The sequence below is a fragment of the Python bivittatus genome, unplaced genomic scaffold (assembly GCF_059951505.1).
Source record: "Python bivittatus isolate LINGU-HERP-01145 unplaced genomic scaffold, Pbiv_v1 ctg000070_np1212, whole genome shotgun sequence".
Classification (NCBI taxonomy): Eukaryota; Metazoa; Chordata; class Lepidosauria; order Squamata; family Pythonidae; genus Python; species Python bivittatus.
Window position 1 is genome coordinate 22,771,976 of NW_028277034.1, and position 19,628 is coordinate 22,791,603.

General features: G+C 44.4%; 1 protein-coding gene across 1 annotated transcript; it reads right to left on the reverse strand.

The window, feature by feature from the left end:
- Window positions 1–15,505: 15,505 nt before the first annotated feature.
- Window positions 15,506–17,456, reverse strand: POU4F2 (POU class 4 homeobox 2). The gene is made up of 2 exons (XM_088133260.1): window positions 17,163–17,456; window positions 15,506–16,441 (listed from the first exon to the last, which is right to left on the reverse strand). Exons 1-2 carry the CDS (start codon window positions 17,454–17,456, stop codon window positions 15,506–15,508), a joined length of 1,230 nt encoding a protein of 409 aa, XP_087989386.1.
- Window positions 17,457–19,628: the final 2,172 nt, after the last annotated feature.

Below are 19,628 nucleotides of genomic sequence, written 5' to 3' on the forward strand. Positions count from 1 at the left end.
TCGGGGTCTCCTGAGCAGCCTTCGGGGCACGTGAGCTGCTCGCGTGGGCCTCCAGCTCGTCCTGGCTAGGCTGCCTCCCTCCCCTCCTCCCTCCCCCATCCAAGATCAGGCAGGTTCACCTTCCTCCCTTCAGATCCACCGTCCGATCGGAAAGGATTGGAGGCGAATCCGGGTGACGGAAGGGGTACATCCATTCCCCCGGGTAGCCTGGGTCCTGTTACTTTATTTTCTGTCTAGGCGAGTCGTAGACTTGCTGGGAGGTAAGAGAATCACTTTGCACGTTGGAGAAGCAGTGCTAAGAAGCAGTAGATGCACGCTGAGTGCTCCTCCCGAACGGCCAAGTCTCCTTCGCCTGCGCAATTACACTCAAAGCAACGTGGAGATTTACAATCACTTACCTCGATTATTCTGCTTTTTCGGTGGAGAGTGTCCGGGCCCTGAGAAGCAACCCACCTAGCTCCAACGATAAACATGTTCAACATGTTAGAGTATTTTCAAGTTGTTGGATTCTTCTGAAAGCAGATGAGTTGACTTAATAAAGGCATTTCCCTAATACACACTTGAGATTCCCCACCCCACCCAGGAGAAGGGGCTACCATTGCTTTTCGTATTCCGGATTGTTTCCTTCCAAATAGCTTTCCTGCTGAGAAATCTGTTTGCCACCAAACATTGACTACCTAGCCAACAGTTTATCAGAGGATAGCTCAGCTGACATATGCATTCACTGTTCAGTCAGGACAAGATACAAAACTCGATTCTCCATTTTGCAAAACTGCCAGATTCATAGGTGTCAAAGTACCACATCTACCTTAAGGTTTACCAGATCAGGCTGCAAAAATCAGGATTACTAGATGGCAGCAAAGGAATACAGAATAGGTTATCCATCTGTGCCATCCAGCGGTCTTTCAGATTTTCTCAGTCCCAAGCTAGCAGCCCTAACCAGTGCAAATGCCTTTAGCAATTCTAGAAAAGGGTCTAGCATATCTAAGGGCAGCCAAGACATTAGAATTCCTTTATTAGCACCTCATGAATGCCTCATCAAAATATGAGATGTATTTGATAGAAAGACACAGGGAGCTAGGCTTCAGTTGAGTGACTGGCTGGCCTGAGAAACAAAACAATGTGTCAATTTGACCTCCTTGTATGTAGTTCATCATTAAAGGGTATAGTCCTGGGAACTGATATACCTCTGTTCATTTTGTTTGTTTCTGTTAATATAAACTGGGCAAGGGGGTTCCTCTGTCCAGTTAACTAAAGAGGTAAAGTAAAGAAGTATCTTTCAGGTTAAAGGTCAACTTCTGGTGACATCATAGACAACTCCATGTACAGTATTTTTTTTAAAATCCCACCTTATTTTTGTAAATAACTCAAAGCGGCAAACATACCTAATACTCCTTCTTCCTCCTATTTTCCCAACAACAACCCTGTGAGGTGAGTTAGGCTGAGAGAAAGTGACTGGCCCAAAGTCACTCAGCCAGCTTTCATGCCTAAGGCGGGACTAGAACTCACAGTCTCCTGCTTTCTAGCCTAGAAAGGTTTCTAGCCTTTCTAGACCAAACTTGCTCTCTATTTTCTTGGCAATAGTATGGAAGTGGTTTGGTACATCTTCTTCCCGAACATGTTTTGAACTTCCCAGTCTAGCCTATAACCCCAAAATTTCTTGGTGGCTTTCATCCAAGTATTAACCATGTCCAACCCAACTTAGCATTTTAAGATCAGGCAAGATCAGCTAGGTGGTATCTCCAGATACTTCAGATACTTTCCTCCTTAATCAAGGTGAAAAACGCTTCTGAAATATCCTATTTTCTAGAACCCCTTTCCTCAACCTGGTACCCTCCAGGTGTACTGAGACTATAAACCTCAATTCCCTGTCAAAACATTATTGTAGTTCTGAACATATCTGGATGGAAGGTTGAGAAAGGCTGTTCTAAGACTGCACATCTTCCTTGAAATAGAAATGATAAAACTTCTCAGCAAGGGAAAACTCCTGGACGTATGGGTGCATCATCTGAGGTGGTCCAAAATGATTCTGGAAAGCAGAAACCATTTCCTTATTAGTTTCTATTGATTTTGATCAAGATAGGTTGGTTGCAACCTGTAATTGTTAGGGGAGAGAATGGTTAACATGAAAATCTTATTGGCATTTTAATTCAGAGACTGTCTTCTGAAAATAAACCAATCTCTCAGCCTCTTGTTTCCTAGGAAGAGGTTTGACTCCTGGATGTTCTTGCATTATTGTTCCGTTTCGGTAAGGGAAGCTGGTCAAGGAGGGACAACAGCCATCCCCCACTCTGCATCAGCTGATAAGGTCGAAGGCCCTCCCTAAGCCAATCAGGCAGTCTCTGCAGGCTTCTTGTCCCCAGCTGCCTGGGCCTGGGCAGAAAAAAGATGGGCCCAGCCAAGAAAAGGACGGCCCTTACAGGTTCCACCAGATGCCACATTTCCACAGACACTCTTTTTAGCTGCAACAATGAGCCTGAAACCCTAAATACTTGCTGATGAAGCAGGACTGGACAATATGGTCCCCCCCCCGCAGAACACCCGCAGGCAGCAGCGGCTTCTTTTTGCTGTTCTACCGCCATTGGGGAAATTAAGCGGACCGGCCGTGTTCCGAACCGAGGCTCTCGACCCCTCTTCCTTTTGAGAGCGCACTCACCCACCCGGCCCCGCCGACCTCCCTCGGGCGCTCCCACCGCGGGGCGAAGCCTCTCTGCCGGCGGCCCAGAAGGCCCGGGAGCGCCAACAGGGGGCGCGGCTACAGCTTTTCCGGACTGGCCTCCTGCCTCCGGACCCAGAAAGGCGACTGAGGATTGCGGAGGAAGCGAGGTGGACCAGGGCTTTCCAGAGGCTTTTAAAGTGCGAGGAACAGAATCGCCGCTCAGCAGGCTAGGCCATCCTGTCCTGTCCTAAACCTGGCGCGGCCTTCTGTACGACCTCAACCAGCTCTGGCTGATTGAACACATCGCGCGGTACAGCAACTGCAGCTTAGCAAGCGTCCCACTCAGAGTCTTCTTTCATTCCCATCAGGCAAGAAGAAAAGCTGGTTCTTGCCCGCAAAACAGAAGCAGCAGAAAAATGTGGGCAGACGTCTCTGGGCGCACGCAGGAGGGAAGCCAGAAAAGAAACAGCCTAGATGGTTTACACGCACTAATGCCCCGCTGCTGCTTCTGGTTTAAACTAAGGCTGCGTTCCCCCACCATAAAGATAAAATGTGAGTCAGTCACATTTTAGCCTATGTGTGCTAGTGAAATTGGGCTACGGGTAAGCCAGTTGCGCGAACGTTTTCGGACCTCACAAGCCACGCCCTCCACGCGCCAAGGGAGGGCCTCGGCGGTCCTCGCGGCGGGAGGAAAAATCAGGGAAATGATGGGAAGCTGCGTTGACTGCAACAACCGTTATTTTTAAAACGTGATGGGTTCAATAAGCTACAGTGGCTGGGTTCCCATAAGCCAACCAGGGGCGGGGAGGGGGAGATAACATTTTGGTTTAGCCCGATATGTGAAGTTTCATTCGGGATCGGTGCTGATTTTTTAATATGCTCCATAGATAATAAGGCTTTCCCACGAAACTGTTCCCTAATGTGAGATACGTGGTTTGACGACCATTGGTATTCAGTGGGGAGAAGCAGTCAGCCTGCAATTGCTCAGAAGGTGCCTTCTTATCTGGATTTCTCGGTTTCCAAGGCTGAATAGTATTTTCAGCTCAGTTCTTCTATCGAATCCACGACCCCTGCTTCAGATTCCTCCCCTGGAAAATGAGGGCTCTATTCAAAGTCTGCACTCCAACTAAAAACTAAACCAATCTAGTCAATCCTGTCACAGATGGAGATTACGGTAAATGAAGGAAACCACTGAAAGCAAATTTGTTAGTTAACTGTGCTGTATAATTGAGGGAGAAATCAGCTTTGCTGGACAGGAAAGATGGAGTGACATTTATGGAGTTTGCCTCTAATTGTCCCAAATATATCAAGGACGTATCCTTTTAGATCTCAGATGAAAAATGCATCTTTAGTTTTCTAAAAGGTTTGGCATATGTTCCCATTTTGGAACTGTATAAAATGCCGTCAATGTCCAGTATGGAAATCCACGATTAATAATATTGCAGGGAGGGGGGATCGTCATCATCATAATCATAACAATGACTCGATAGGTGGATAAAAATGCCAAATCCAGTCTAAACATCTGGCTGACTGTGCGACCAACAATTAAATAATAATAGCGTTCCATTGGCAGGATCATACAGCTTTGCACCTACAACTTTTTTGAACCAACTAGGGTGCGCTAATAAGCCGGGTGCCTACTTACCCCATTCTGAAGGCCACAGAAACTTCATCCTGCTTGATGGATTAATGGCAGCCCCATTGCCTCCAGAGTCTTCTCTATGCAGATTGCTACCAAATATTTCCGAAACAGTATCTACGGTAACAAGCGGCCCTGGGAAATCAGTAGAATGATTTAAGAAAGGCAACTAAAAACGCAATGGATGAATCAATAGCTATCTGAACCAAAATGTTTGAGATTGCTGAAAACAATCGTGTGTTGGTTTGTGTGTGTGTCAGAGAAAGAGATATGAGTGTAAGTGTACCTAGCCTCACCCCAAAACTACATGGCTCATTACAGAAAGGATTGACTTTTTAATATTTAATAGTTAGGAGCAGGTAAAAGACTGAGGAGCATTATCTCCTAAATATGACTTGAAGGAAAGTTCTATCCAGCGGACCTGTCTAGGACTGTGTTGTTACGACATGTAGGCAACAGTCCAATGCATATTCACCAAAGCGTGCTCTCTCCTCCCTCTTCCCCTCCCCATGATTATTTCAAGGAGGAGGGTCTTCACGCAGCGTTAAACACATTTTCACTGAAATCACAGTTCTTTTTTTTTTCTCCTGACCTTTTTTTACACATGCAGTTCCCATGAAAGGCTTATTGAAAAACCTTAAAACATACCTCTGAATTTCCATTTGCATTACAAGTGAGATAGTTTCAGAGTAGCTTTAAGGAGGTTTTAAAGGATTGAAGGACATTATAATTGGTGAAACTGGAACAAAAATAAATGTCAGAAGGAAAAAAAAGTTGAGTCAGAGTAGTGACATTCTGTGTTCTTTTTCAGGAGCAAATCTACAGTGGCAGAGTAGGATCTCTACTCTCTATAGTCCAAGAATACACAAAATAAAACATCTTTAACCTGCAGCCCTGTGCTCATAGGGAGCACCATAGATTTCAATGAGATGTATTTTTGACAAGACTCCTAAAACCTTGGGCTATTATTATTATTATTATTATTATTATTATTATTATTATTATTATTATTTTCAGTTAGGGAGAGTTCAGCACAGAATTTTAATGCATGTGCTTAATTTTTTTCCCTCTGAATTTTCTCATTTATAGGGACATAGACAATACACTTGAGTTTGCTCTCCCAAGGTCTTTAGGAAAAGATACAGGAGATTGCCAGCTTCTTGGTGATCTTATGAACTCAGCTTTGGCTGCACACACATACATACAGAGACACATACACATTCAAGACCAGATGGCAATTTTAGCTGACAATTGATTGTGATCAAGCCAGCTGTGGTGGAGACTGTGGGAGAACTCAAATTTAGCCCTTATAGAATTAGTATTCTATTGTATCTTTTTTCCTACCTGGAAAGGATTTGGTGCAACCTGCATTGAATTAGAACAGAAATGCTCTTGGATAAATATACCATGTTTACCAGTTGCACTGATTTCAATCTTTAGTCATCTTTCTGAACAATGTTGAACCATCATTGACTTACTAATCAAATCTTTTCATTTTGTTCTAAACTGCTATAGGCATTTATCTCTGGATGTTTAAATATATGCCAACTATATTTTTAAATGTTTGTCTGATGGTGACCTGGAGCTCAGAGGCATGCAGTTTTCAGTAACCAATTGTCCATTTCCATGTGACAATCTAGACACAAGAAAGTATCTTGCAAATATAATTGTTTAGCCTTAAAATAGCTGCTGGGGAGATTAATTTGGCCACAACAGGACTCTACAAATCTGAAGCCAGGAAGAATGAGTAATTGAAATCTCACATTCACCCAAATGCTCCTTCCCAAGAAAAGGTTTAGCAACTAGATAGTAGATCAGCTAAGCTACAGGTTGCAGGGGGCGGGGGGGACGGACGTTTTTTAACAAAATTGCCCCCCATTTCTGTTTTTTGTACGGAACTTTAACTCAGTTCTATAGTTCAATCTTCCTCATTTCCCAGAAATACTTACAATTATAGTTCAAAAACAGTGGTAAATAGGAAAATGCTGACTTTAGTGAAACCTATGCAGCTCTACTCACAAGTAAATCCCTTGATTTTGGTGAGTCTTACTACCCAGTAAGCCAAACTTACAGACAGTCCAGGAGAGATGCAGTTTCTTGGAAGGTGCTAAATCCAGAAGCTCTGGCAAAGTTACTGAGGACAGCAATGTAATTTGTTCTTGAAGTGCAAGAAAGGTCACCTTCTTCTGTGCCTAAAAGGTAAGAGCAGGTATCATGCAGGCTCTAGTGTAAATTAATTATGCTACAGCATAGTGCTTTCCTTATCAAGATATGATACAAGCAAGATGTTTGAAATGCACTGCCTTTACCTTACAAAAACATTTTATTTTTTAACTTTCATCTTTTATATAGACATTGAAAGATTAAGTACAGATTAGCAAAAGAATACTCATATAAACACTGTTCAAGTATTTTATCTTGATTTTCTATATCCTTGGAATGTACTATTCATAAGTAACTTAAGCGTATGACAGCACAAATCTGTACATAGTAAAGGTAGGTCCCATTAAATATTATGGAACATCAAGTAGGATGGTGTAAGGTTTGACCTGGCAAGTGTTTAATTTTTATCATTTATTTTAAGTGGGAGAGTGTGGGAAACCAAGGAGATATTATTATTATTATTATTATTATTATTATTATTATTATTATTTTACTAAACTAGCACAATTTGCCTTTGATTTTAATCTGTAAGAAAGTAGCATCTTCTCTTCTACTGGAATATGCTTTTCTGTGTGCAGGGCTGGTGGGTGGGTGGCATCTGTATTTGAGAGATGAGAACTGAGAGATTAGAACTCTCTCAGATATCTACATTATTTTAAAGACAGTATTAACAACAGTCAATGAAGTGATTTACTTCTAGAATAACCACATAAAGTATTCCTGAATTAAATAGTTTAAAGGGCATACAATCCCAGCTTTCACCAAAAGTACTAGGCACAGTTGCATTAGGGAAGGTGATGGAATAAAAAGCCAACCCCCCCTGCCCACTCCACCACTACGCTTCATAAAATAGAGTGATTTTATTAAAATTAGAAGAACGAAGGACTTTCATTAAGTGCTCCCACACACACAGAGACACACTAAGAACGCTGGACAGTGATATCAGGAGAGATTGTGCTATACAAAGTGAATAGTCCAGAGTTGTTGCTCACATAAGCAAATATCATAATGGGCATAATCTATACTGCTAAAGCTACCTCAGTCCTAACCATACCAAGATTAGGACTGTGCTGCAAATCTCATAAAGTATGGTTGCCTTCCTTTTGGGAAAGTGATAGTGGCCCTGGTGTTTAATTACATTTACTTTTGGCTGGAGCCCTAAATACATGACAAGAAATAAATCTCTGCCCCGACAGGCTCACAAGCTTTAAGCAAATGGGTAGCCAGTCATACCTGTCTTATTGATGCCCACAGCAGGTTCCTTTTCTCATTAAAGTGGGTGGCCCTGTCTGCAGCTGTGGTTTCTTTTAGCACCACCTCCTCCTCCTCCAGTTTTTCCTGCTCACTTTGTGCCTGCCTGGGGCTCCTTAGTTTAATTTAATGTAACCCTCTGAGGGCTAGGGCTATGTGGCCAGGCTGGCTTAATGCTGTATTAGGGAAGCATCGGAGTCAATTTATTGGTTTGGGGATAACAATCCAGATATAGCTATATAGAGACATAGACATGCATGTGCACACTTTTCCAGGTGCCTGCTGCAGAATCTCCTCTGGATAACTTGAGGAAGGAGAAGGAAAATATTGCCTTGTTGCCATGAACTCATTGGACCAGCATCGTTTCTGTGTAAGCCTGAAGGCACAGCTCTGCAGCACCCTTTGTCTGTTCAGTGTTTCTGGAGAAAAAAAGCAAAATCCAAAAGTTAGGCTCTGCTCAGGTTACCTAACCTGAATAACCTGAATACCTAAATACCTAAATAATCTCCAGGATTGGATTTTGAACCCAGAAGGAAAAAATATGACAGTTCTAACACTTGCCAAATAGAGAGGCCATAAATTTAAATATACCTTCTGTAGCAATCAAAGTCTTAGACTACCAAACTGGGATTGGTGAGATTCATATTCTAATGTCAGCCAAAAAGGTTGCCTTGAGACTTTGAGCCAATCTTTATTTTTAGGATAAGCTCCCTCAAAACACTGTCTTGAAAATACAATTCTCAGAGAACAGTTTTCTCTCCTTGAGATCATCGGAGAAAAAATGGGATATAAATGCAATAAACGAAGGGTGCTTCAGTACATAAAATTGGAATCTCTTAACTATGAGTGGAAATGGTTAAGAGGTACAGTGCACAAATCAAGTCATGCTTCTTCCACCTCCCAAATGGAAGTCTCGTGTAGCTTCCTTCCTCCCTTTTGCTTTGCCAAAGAATAATTTATGGGTGGAATCCCCTAGAGTATTTCCTTAAGGGAAAATGACAACGCCATATTAGATGGTAACTAGCCGCAGTTATTAAAATACCATGGGCTTAAAATAGTCCTGACTGATTTGGGAAACTTGGGATTGTTGCTCCTGTTGCAGAGCTATTTATTGGAGAACAGCGGCTGGTGGAGGCAATCTGCAGTTAGTCAATCCATTCCTGTTATAGGAAGCAGGCAGCTTGGTGTGTGCCTTCCTACTCAATTCTGGGTTACGGTTTTCCCAGCAGTGGGGAGTTTGCCTTTTGTTGGGGGGGGGGGACATTTTGCTGTGATTAATGTTCAGCAAAGCCTAGAGAGCACTTCTGTTTCTCCTCCTCCTCCCCCCACCCCCTCCGATGTGCGATTAGCACACAAGCTATATGTTGCTTCTCTCCATCTACCTGCACGAACCATAGTCTTGTCAAAGAAACACAAGCAGAAATGACAGTCTTACTCACCCAAAGCTTTGGGAGTGTTAAAACAAGATTACGCCACAAGGAGAGAGAGGCTGCCTTTGCTCTTCCCATCCCCAGCCTTCATCGATTTGTTCCTGAAAAGCCTGTGCATTCTTATAACAGCTACAACCGATTAATATTGCATTAACCCCTGTTTTAAAACAACCCAAAAGCACCAGAAATCCACACCCTATCAAAGCCATGTATTATTCAAGCAAAGGTAATTGGAGACTCTGTGTGTGTATATGTTAATGGGCAAAAAAGAATCCTATATTGGTGACACTGCCCTAGAAAGAAAAAGGGACTGAAAATGCTTCTAATATTTAATTTCAGATCTGTAGTTTGCCTAATTCGAGATTAAAAGCAGTCACGTCTTTGAAGCCAGACACTCAGTGTAAATGTACAGTTAAAATATTCTATTCCAGAGTCCCCAGATGAGGCCCTCTCAAGTCCCAGGCTTCATTAAATTTTAATTATCATCCCAGGCTCGAGCAAGGAAAGGGGAGAGAGACTGTCCACCTAATTACAATTGATAAAAAACCACCCTCATTTTTCCCCTCTCCTCCAGTATGTGCTTAACAGCTTATTTTATATGCTAAAGCTTTAAATACAAGAAGGGAGACAGCCACCTATTACAGATCTGTTCTCTGAAAGATACCCCTTTTTAAAAAGCTGAAATTAGGGGAAGGGGAAACTCCAACATGAGCTCTGAACAAGATTTGGAAGAAGATCAATGAAAAAAGACAACCACCTTCTTAATTAGGTTCCTGCAGTTAAGAGGTGGATGCTTTTATTGTTGCTGAAACAAAGCCCAGGCTTTTCCTAGTTCAGAAAGCCCTTCCCTTGCGCACGAAGAAAAGCATGAGTTTTCTACAAGCCTGTCTTCTGGATCCCCAATTCCTCTTTCTTTAATTTGTGTTTAACAATTTGATCCTGTGCTGTTCCCCATTTCCAAGAGTCCCCTTACCAACAAAATATAAAAATATGGATCAAGTAAACCTAATGTCTGACAGTTTGGTAAAAGCCAATCTTTATTTATTTATTTTAGCTGTTTTGGCTTTCTAAGCAGCTTCCTATTACCACCACTTAATTTTATTTCCATTCCCTCCAAGTTAAATAGAAAGGCCAGGCTCACGGGGGAGCTGCCATGTGCCTACAGACTAAGGATGTCAAGCAAAACCTTGCTGTGCAAAGTTAATTTCAATTCCCGAGGAGGGTTTCACATTCCAGCTCACTGTGACCTGCAGTAATTAGCTGAGATAACGAATGATTACTTACTTATTCCTTGTAATTATCTGGATTTAATAATTCGCTGTGTAATTTATTAATTCTCCCATAATAGCCTTTAAGTGAATGGCTCATTTAAGTGGGCCAAGAGGAAGTGCAAAGATAAAAGACTTCACAGGACTTACATGAGGCCTCTGGTCTTCTGTCATTCTTCAGGATTTTTTGTACTTGGTTTCTGGAACGTTTCCAAAATGCCTGATTGAGCCTTTCATCTCTGCATAGGTATGCAATTGTCATGTTTATTCTCCTTCTATGTGGGCTGTATTAATGAGTTCCAATTTGGCTTTGTTTCAAGAAGGAACAGTAGCTGCTTTGGTAATTTAAAAATAAAAATCATATTTTGGACAATAATCAGTTCCTAGCAGCTGTATTTTAACTATTGAATTTCTAGGTCCCAGAGGTTCCCTATTTGACAGTAGGAGAAACAAGCAATCAGGATAAAGAGACAGGCATCCTTTATAGAGTAAAATCACAGAGTCTGCATCCTATTTTCTTTCCACTTACATGGATAAGCCCCACTGAACTCACATGTATAGGATTGCACTGTTAAAAAAAAAAAAACTTGCTGCCTAGACTGCCTTCTATTGAACTCCTATCTATGCATATGTAGTTCTTTGACCCTTGCTGGCTGCCCAAGATCTGATAAGCACTAGTTAATATGTTGAATTGCCCTTTTTGTCCACAAGATAGAACACAAAACAATCCAACGTAATTGTCAATTTTACCCCAATCAATATTATCTCAGCACTTACATATTTTGTTTGGGGTTTCTGTTTATGTCAGCTAAAATTTAACCAAATCTAGATATAATTTTTACTGAAGTTGTGTTTGCTTTGGGACAATTTTCAAGGACTCCCACCCAGCCCAGGCCCAGTATATGTATGTTTTTCATAAGGATTATTTGTAAAAGAAGCAATCTCATACTGGAGTTAAAACTCTGTTCAATAGCACCTGAAAGGAGGATATGTAGATGGAGTCCCAACCTTAGCATTCAATCTCCCTGCCCAACAACCTAGATCTTAATGATACTAGGCCAGAAATGCTGCACAGTTCCGAGGATTCACACATATTTTTTAGGATCTTACTGAGGGATTTTGTACTTGGTTTGATTGAAAAGAGTAGCAGCATCCAGTAATAGCAAGCTTCAAGCTGTGACCACTTGGCTGTTCAAAAGATCTTCCAAATAACGTTTCAGTACACTAGAAACAGATGAATATTAAATGGAAATGTTGAAAAGAATTGATTAACTTCTTCCCTTTAGTATCAACATCACTGTCTTATAGCATATTGAGATAGTCTGTGGCTTAGGAAATTAGCTTTTTTCAATTTACATTTAGTTTATCAGACATGGAATCTGTACTCTTAGGGAAACAGCATAGCTAGAAATAGGCAATTAATCTTTTTGCACTGTTTGTAATTAAATGTTTGTCTGTAAAAGTGGTTTCTATCTAAAAAGCAAGTGATAAAGAAATACTTCATTCTTTGAATTCACAGGATATTTAATTAATGTAGGTGAAGAATTACTGACCATCTAATGATGAAATGATTATCATACTCTGATGCATCATTCCAGCAGTAAAATGTGGTATTAACTCTTGGGTGGAGGGAGGGAAGGGGTAGAGCTATCCTAAACTTGCGTAAGTCAGATGCACAAAGCCTATGGATTTATATCAATATATTAAACGGGTTTCTTTCAGATTCTTTTCCTCTGTCCTGATATTTTGTTTTCTTAAACATAGTTATAATAGACTATATATTTAAAAAATCTACGATTAAATGTTTTGTTTAGTTGACTGAGTTTCTATAGCAAAAAGCTGCCCCCTTCACCTTTTTACCCCCTCCCCTTTTCCATCCCCACTTCCCCTACACTCCGCCTCTTTCCCCTCGTTCCCTTTCCTCTGTCTCCGCTCGCTCCCTCGGTGAGCCGGAAGAGACAGCCTCTGGCAAACTGGCAAGATTGAACGGAGAGCAAGAGAGCGCCGAGGAGCTCTCCTTGGTCCTGAAAGCGCTGGCTGCAGGGCGCAGAGGCTGCAGTCGTGTGCTAATCGCTGTCACCGAAAATAAAAGGTGGAAAGAGAGGGAAGACAGGCTAGTTCAATCCATACATTCATGTGTCTGTACACACACAAACTACAACTTCTATTTCTGGAATTAGGTGGCATTTCAAAGCAGACTTCCTTTGATTCTTTTTTAAAATTCCAACTGAAAAACAGCACACTATTGTCTCAATTCACACTCGCTACATCAAAGACCTTAGTTCCTTAGGCAACAAAGTTACCAATTTATATATCTTAGTTTGATCTTCTGGAAGACTGAATGTGCCAGATACAAACCTTGCTCTGGTTGCTAGATCTTTATAGCAGAAAGAGCACGTTCCGCGGGGTATTTATATAACTCCTTCAGGGCTACCTTTTGATCTCATGGTAGAGGTTTAATTTAGCTCTTGATCCAGGCGATTTGTGATCATTTATCAAACACAAGGGGAGATAGAAAGTGGGAATGTTTTCTTTTGGGAGGCTGGGAGAAGTGGACTAGAAAAATATCTGCTATCTTTTCTCAGCCTTTTCCCTTGAGTGTCTTCACTCTCTTTGTTGGAATATGTCCCCCCCCCCCCCCACAAATTAGGAGGTTGAGGAAGTTTTTCCACATAAATATCTTTTACAATTGATTTCAGAAATCTTTCCATTCAAACATTGCCATCCTAAATATCACTTGTTTGGGAATGAATCTGTTTTAATCCCTAGTCAACGTGTTTAAATCTACAGCAGATCTACAGATTTGTTTGGATATGGGAGAGATAATTTTTATTTTCTAGTTCTTAAAGCATTTTAATTGCTGCAAGAAATGTGGACTGGTAAGTGAGCAAGTTTTTATTTATTTATTTTTTCCCTCCCCTGCCTACCCTTTCCTGTGGGTTTCCATCTGCCTCTTAATCTGTCTATTTATGTGCTTGGTGCTGTGGTGATAGTGCTGAGCTCTTGAGGCTCAACCATTCTTCTCATCATTTTTCAGAGCCCAGCTAGCAGGACAGGATAATTGAAAAGCTCCCTTCCAACATCCTTAAGCTCCTTTTCCTGTCTTCATGTTCTGCATTTTTGCAACCTGGCTATCTATGGCCAGAAAACATCTAAGCTAATTCTTGCTTCAGAAATGTTCTTCATGAGGTATCAACTCTATATTAAAGATTCACATAAAAGAGGAAAAGAACAATGTAATACTTGCATTGCCCAGTAAGTATAGATATCTAAGGATAATCTAGTTGCCTCTCAGTGTGAAATAGGAAAAATTTGAAATAGTTTGATAAATGAAAATAGCTATATAGAAATTATTAGCAAAGAGATAAGACCTATTTAAATTTGGAATAGCTGCCACAGATTGATTCTCCACTTGTAAACATACTGATTTAGCAATATCAACGAATCTTATGAAATCTGTTGCCATGTAAATGAATATCTATACTCATTCTGGAAGTGTTTCAGGTTCAGTAATACAATCTATACTTGGGAAAAGGAACCTGAGAAACATAGGTTTGTCAATAAAATGTTAAAATATTTTTTTAATGAAAGACATTTAGACAACATTTTGAATAAATTAATACATTGCCATAATAATTTTTCTATTAACAAAACAAATAAATTGTTATAATGTACAGAAGTAAAACTTCAAATAACTTTTAAACATAACAGCAATACAGTGAAATCTGTAAGAATATAACTGTATGTGCATCAGTCTCGAATGAATCATTTACAATACACAACGGTACCGCAGTCTAAGTACCTGTGGGTGGGGGAAGGGGAAATCCGAAAGAATCATACCAAACAATGTGGATTTACAAACAGTGAACTGTCTCTCTCGTCCACTCACTGTCTCACTCTCCTTTACTCTTTCTACTGTAGTTTTGGCTTTTCTACCTATAAAACCTCCAAAAATAATGCAAATCTATTGCAAACAAAGGGAATAAAAGAGTAACTAGGAGATCTGAACAATGATGAGAACTAGTGTCGGAATCTAGAATAGACAATACTTGAATGAAAGGAAATCTGAAGCAACAAAGCCACCCCAGTCACCTACTCAAGTGCTTCTGTTTAAAGTGGGGCATGTGGTGGAGTCTAGGTGGGGGAATCCCCATTAAATATGTAACGCAGTCAACAAATACCTCCTTGGACAAGTGAGTCAGACTACACAAACAACGCAGGACAGCCACTATAGAGTGAGAATGCCTCACAAATAAGAATACTCATATCTTAATTTTGGGGACATATACAAATGGCTCAAGAGGAAGTTTTGTATAAGAAGGAAAAAAGCGCAAATCCATAAACTCTACTAACCAACATAAAATAATTAATTTACATTAACCATACTGTTTTATTTTACTTTTTTTTAATCAAGCCTTTGATGAAAGAGATGCAATTAATTAAGATAAGCACAAAATGAAGTTACTAGAGAGATAAATTAATAATTTACAGGGGGTTGTTTGGCAGTAGTGTAATAATAGCTCTTAAAAGATCTTAAAAGCACAGCAGGATCAACTTTTCCCTCTGCATTTTTTTCAGAGAAGGAAATGGGTAATAACCACAGTAAAAATATATCTATATATATATTTATAATATGCAGTCTAATGACAGAGAAACTGCCATCTAATTTTTTTAAAAAATCAAAATACTTTTGAGATGCCTCTCTAATCTAGATTAAAGTTTCAGTCTCTAATCAGTTAATTTTTTTTTAAAATCCTGAAAAATAGCTGTAAAGGGTACTTTTACATCTCAGCAAAGGTGATGTCTTTAAGAATAAAAACAACTCTTACTTGATATGTCTTCCATCCTTTATAAAGATTTCTTATCTGCCTTCACAAAAATCAGTCTGTCTTTGATGCCAATTTAAGTCTGAGCCTGCAAACCCGATAAAATCTGCTGCCAACTTTCTAAACTTGATACTTTGTCCAATCACAGTCCAAACGTATCTCAGTCGGACCTTCTTTCTCAACCTTGGGTCTCTTTCTTTCCAGGAAAGAGAAATAGAAATGTCTTTCTGTCCTTTTGATATTTATTTTCTCCTCCTAAGTAGAAAACTTTAAATCCCAGCGGAATATTTCATCCGTTTCTGTTTCTGCCTTTGGTTGCAGAACCAGACTCGGACCACATTCTTCTTGAGGTCCAATTTCTCTGCGATGGCTGCAATTTTTTCTGAGGAAGGTCGTGGTTGGATAGCGAAATAGGCTTCCAGGGACCTTTTTTCAGGAGCAGCGATGGAAGTGCGTTTCCTCTTCTTCTCTGCCCCATTGAAGAGCTCTGGTTTGGTGAGCTTCTCCCGGTGTGATTTCTCTGCCTCTTCCAGCCATGCTTGCAGGATGGGTTTGAGAGCAATCATGTTGTTGTGGGACAAGGTAAGGGATTCAAACCTGCAGATGGTGCTTTGACTTAGGGACCCCACCCCGGGGATCTTGAGGTTGGCCAGGGCTGAGCCCACATCTGCTTGAGTCACTCCTAGTTTGATCCTCCGCTGTTTGAACCGCTCTGCGAAGGCTTCCAAATCCCGTGGATCTGCATCCACATCGCTCATGCAGCCCATGTGTGAAGGTAGCCCATGGGCGTGCGCCATGCTGAGAGCTGCCTGGTGCATTGGATTCATGCTGCCCATGTGAGGAGCGTGGCCTGGTGTGGAAACCACTGAGCCATCAGGGCCTGTCATGGCACCCAGTGCCAGTCCTGGTGTGATGTGTTCCAAGAGTTCTCCTTCCAGAGCTTGGTGAGGTTGGTGGTGGTGATGGTGGTGGTGGTGGTGGTGGGTGCTTGACAGGGCAGAGGGGTGCGAGATGGGCACTGAGGACGAAGATGCCGCCGAGGTACAGGGGATGGTGTTCATGGTGTGATAGGTGGCGTCAGGTTTGAAGGGGCTGTGATGTGGTGGGTGGTGATGGTGGCTCTTGCCTGGCGACACAATGTCTACTGCAGCCAGGGCTTCTGCGCGGGCTAGGAGACTCTCGTCTAGACCTCCAAAGATGTTGCTCTGCAATTGTAAATAAAAGGCACACATTACTGCTGCCAAGAGGGAATTCCACTTTGTTCTCCTCGGGTGCCATCCAAGCCAGCCCTATCCCTGTTGAAATGAGATGGGGGGGGGGGGGATAGAAATAGGAAAGAAGGGGAAGGAGAGAGGGAGGAGAATTGGAAGGAGCGAAATAACGTGGGAAGTATAGAAGGAAAGAGAAAGGAAGATAGAGAACAGTGGGAAGGAAGGAAGGAAGGAAGGAAGGAAGGAAGGAAGGAAGGAAGGAAGGAAGGAAGGAAGGAAGGAAGGAAGGAAGGAAGGAAGGAAGGAAGGAAGGAAGAGTTCGAAAGTGAGAAATAGATGTTGAAAGAAAGCAGAGAGAGAGAAGAGTAAGAGAAAAGGACAAGAGAAAGAGAGTAACAGGAGAACGAAATAAGGGGCCAGGAGCAGAGGGAACGCCAAGCAGCCACCCGCCCCACCGCCCCACCGCACGGACACACACACACACACACACACACACACACAGAGCCGCCTGCAAACAGCCCGGCTCGGCCAGCATCTGGGTTATAAAAATTCATGGGAGCCCCTTTGAAAACCTCCGTAGGATTTGGGGAGGGCGGAGGCTCCGGACTGACTTGCTGGCTCCCAGTGAAATAACCATGGGGCCGGGAGGCGGTCGAGAGGCTGCTCCTCCGTTCCTGCTGCTGCTCTGCCTTCCCCTGCCCGGAAAGCGACCTACCGGCGGGGTGGGCAAGCAGGCGCGGCGCAGGGCCTCGGAGGTGGTGTTGCTGCTGCTGGCGCTACTGCTATTCGAGGCGCTGTTCCGGCCGCTGGCGCCGCCGCTGCCGCTGCCGCCGCCGCCGCCTGCGCTGCTGCTGCTGGGCGAGCTGGCCGAAGGCGCTGCGGCGCCGGCGGCCGAGGAGGTGCAGGGCGAGGCGGAGTGCAGGGCCGAGTATTTGGGTTCGTGAAGGCTGCCGCCGCTGGCATGAGTCATGCTGAAGGGCTGCTTGCTGTTCAGGGACATCATCATCATCTTGGCCGCCGGCGGGTCCGGGTCCGAGTCCGGAACGCCGGCGAGAACAAAACGGCGAAGAAGCGGGAAAAGACGCGCGCTGAGAAGTTACTGCAGCCGCCGCCGCCGCCGCCGCCGCCGCCGCCGCCGCCGCCGCACAAACTGAGGCGCCTGACTAGCTGTCTCCCTCCAGTACAGCCGCCACCTCTTGCCTCGCTCCGCCGTCTAACTGCGCCTACAGCTACCCCGCCGTACGCTCCTTGCCCCCTCCCTCGGCTCGCAACTCTTTGGGGAAAGTCTCTTCCCGCCCCTCCTCCTTCCGAACGCCGCGTCCTTCTCGTCTTCCCTTCCCCTCCTGCCCTGTCCTCTACTGAGGGTCCTGAGAGGTCCCCTTGTTCCACCTGCCCCACTCCTTGCTCCCCGATCTCCCTCCCTTCCTCGCCAGCGAAGCCTGCGGAACCTAACCCCGGCTGGAGCAACAGCCCCCAAGGCTCCCGTCTGCAAGTTGCTCCTGCCTGCCCTGCTGCAATTCGAGGGGCGCCGTATTGTTCTTGGCTCAGCCGCCGCTTCAGCAGCCGGCTGCGGCACACCTTGGCCTGACAGGTGCCTATTCGCGAGAGAGAGCCCGGAGTAACTGGGCTGCGTGACTCTTTCTCTCTCCCTCTGTTTCTCGCTGCTCTGCACCCATTGGATGGCGGCGAGGCTGGGGCTGACTGGGGAGAGGCGCATGCGTCCTGCGAGAGCGCGTGTGGGGCGGCGCGAGCGGCTGAGCGCGAAGCAGAAGCTTGGAGGTGGCGAACGGCGTCGGAGTAGGTGATTCTATTGCCCCTGCCCCGCGTGTATTCACGTGGGTGGGTGCGCGGGCGCGCGCTCACGTATGAAAAGACGAGCGTTCACATCATGCTGAGAAGGACGGCGAGACATTCCAGAAACGAGTTTCATCAGAAATATATCGGCGGGAGGTGTGAAAACGATGGAAGAAGACACAGTGTAGAAAAGTGTGTGAGAGATTGTATGGTGGCGTGCAAGCGGGGGAGAAAGGATTGAGGAGCGGGCAAGAGAGTTGTGCTGGGGAGCCAAAGCGAAATGTAAGTGAGAAAGAGCGCGGGGAAAGTCGCGCCTTGGCCCTCTTTTCGGACTCGCTTCGTTAGGGAGGTGTCCGGTGGATCCCTGGAGACGGAGGGCTGGGTCTGCTTAGGACCCACAGTTTTGATCGTATCTCTGAGGTGTAAATTGAACTTTCCTGGGAGAAGGGCTTCTTGCTGAAAAGTCAGAACAATCATTATGCTGCTTTGGTGCAGATGACTTCTGAATTGGCTCCCTCCCGTCCCCTCCCCTCCCCTCCCCTCGCCCCCCGAATGAACTTCGGAGAGTTGTATCTGTGAGGACAGCCTTCCACAACCCTCCACCCCAGCATGGAGGCCAGCTCCCGTGGCCTCCAACCCGGACAGCCTAAGCTTTCGGAGGGGATGGGCATTATAGTCAAATACTTATGGAAGCCCCCAGCTTGGGGAAGGGCGGTGCGGAGCAAGGGTGGCTGTACTGGAAGAAGCCTTCGCCCACCGGCTGGAGTGAAATGAAGGGAAGGAGTGTGGATAAATTGTGAAAGCCTTTCGCTTCGAATTATTATCATTCATTAGCCACCACAGTGAAATTAGGGAGGGGGGCGCGGGGCAGAGATGCCCTAAGAGACCCCATTGCGCAGGTGCAATGGGGAGGACTCCTCGCCCCTCACACACGCACACACATGGCGCCGTTCGGGTGAGCGGCTGGCACAAGCCCGAGCAGTTGCTGCGGCGCCCGGTTTTATTCTGCCGCGCGGGCTCCTGGGAGTTTGCTCTCGCTGCTGCCGCCGCCGCCGCCGCCGCCGCTGCCCCCTTCTCCGGTGGCGGCGCGTGCCGGAGCGTGTTGCCGCCGCCGCCGCCGCTCTTCAGTCACTCCCTCGCCGCCACCTTTGTTTTGCTGCTGGTGCCTCAAGGGGCAGCTGCTGCGGGAGGAGCCGTTCGGTGGCGGCGGGTGGGAGGACTAACCGCTGCAGCAAAGACCGCTGATCGTTGTGCTTCTTGCCAACCGTCCACAAGGTTGTCTTAACTGCGCTGTGCCTCCCGGCTTGGCCTTATGCATTTCTGCAAGGAGTTCCCAGGCTTTTAGTGGAGCGCTTCATGCTGCTGGTAACATCGGGAAACTGAGCGC

Excerpts from the sequence above, each read along its gene's own strand:
- POU4F2 (XM_088133260.1), bottom strand. The coding sequence starts at position 17,456 with ATGATGATGATGTCCCTGAACAGCAAGCAGCCCTTCAGCATGACTCAT. Across the intron at positions 16,442-17,162 it reads CCTGCTTGCCCACCCCGCCG|AGCAACATCTTTGGAGGTCT; the intron begins GTAGGTCGCTTT and ends TTACAATTGCAG.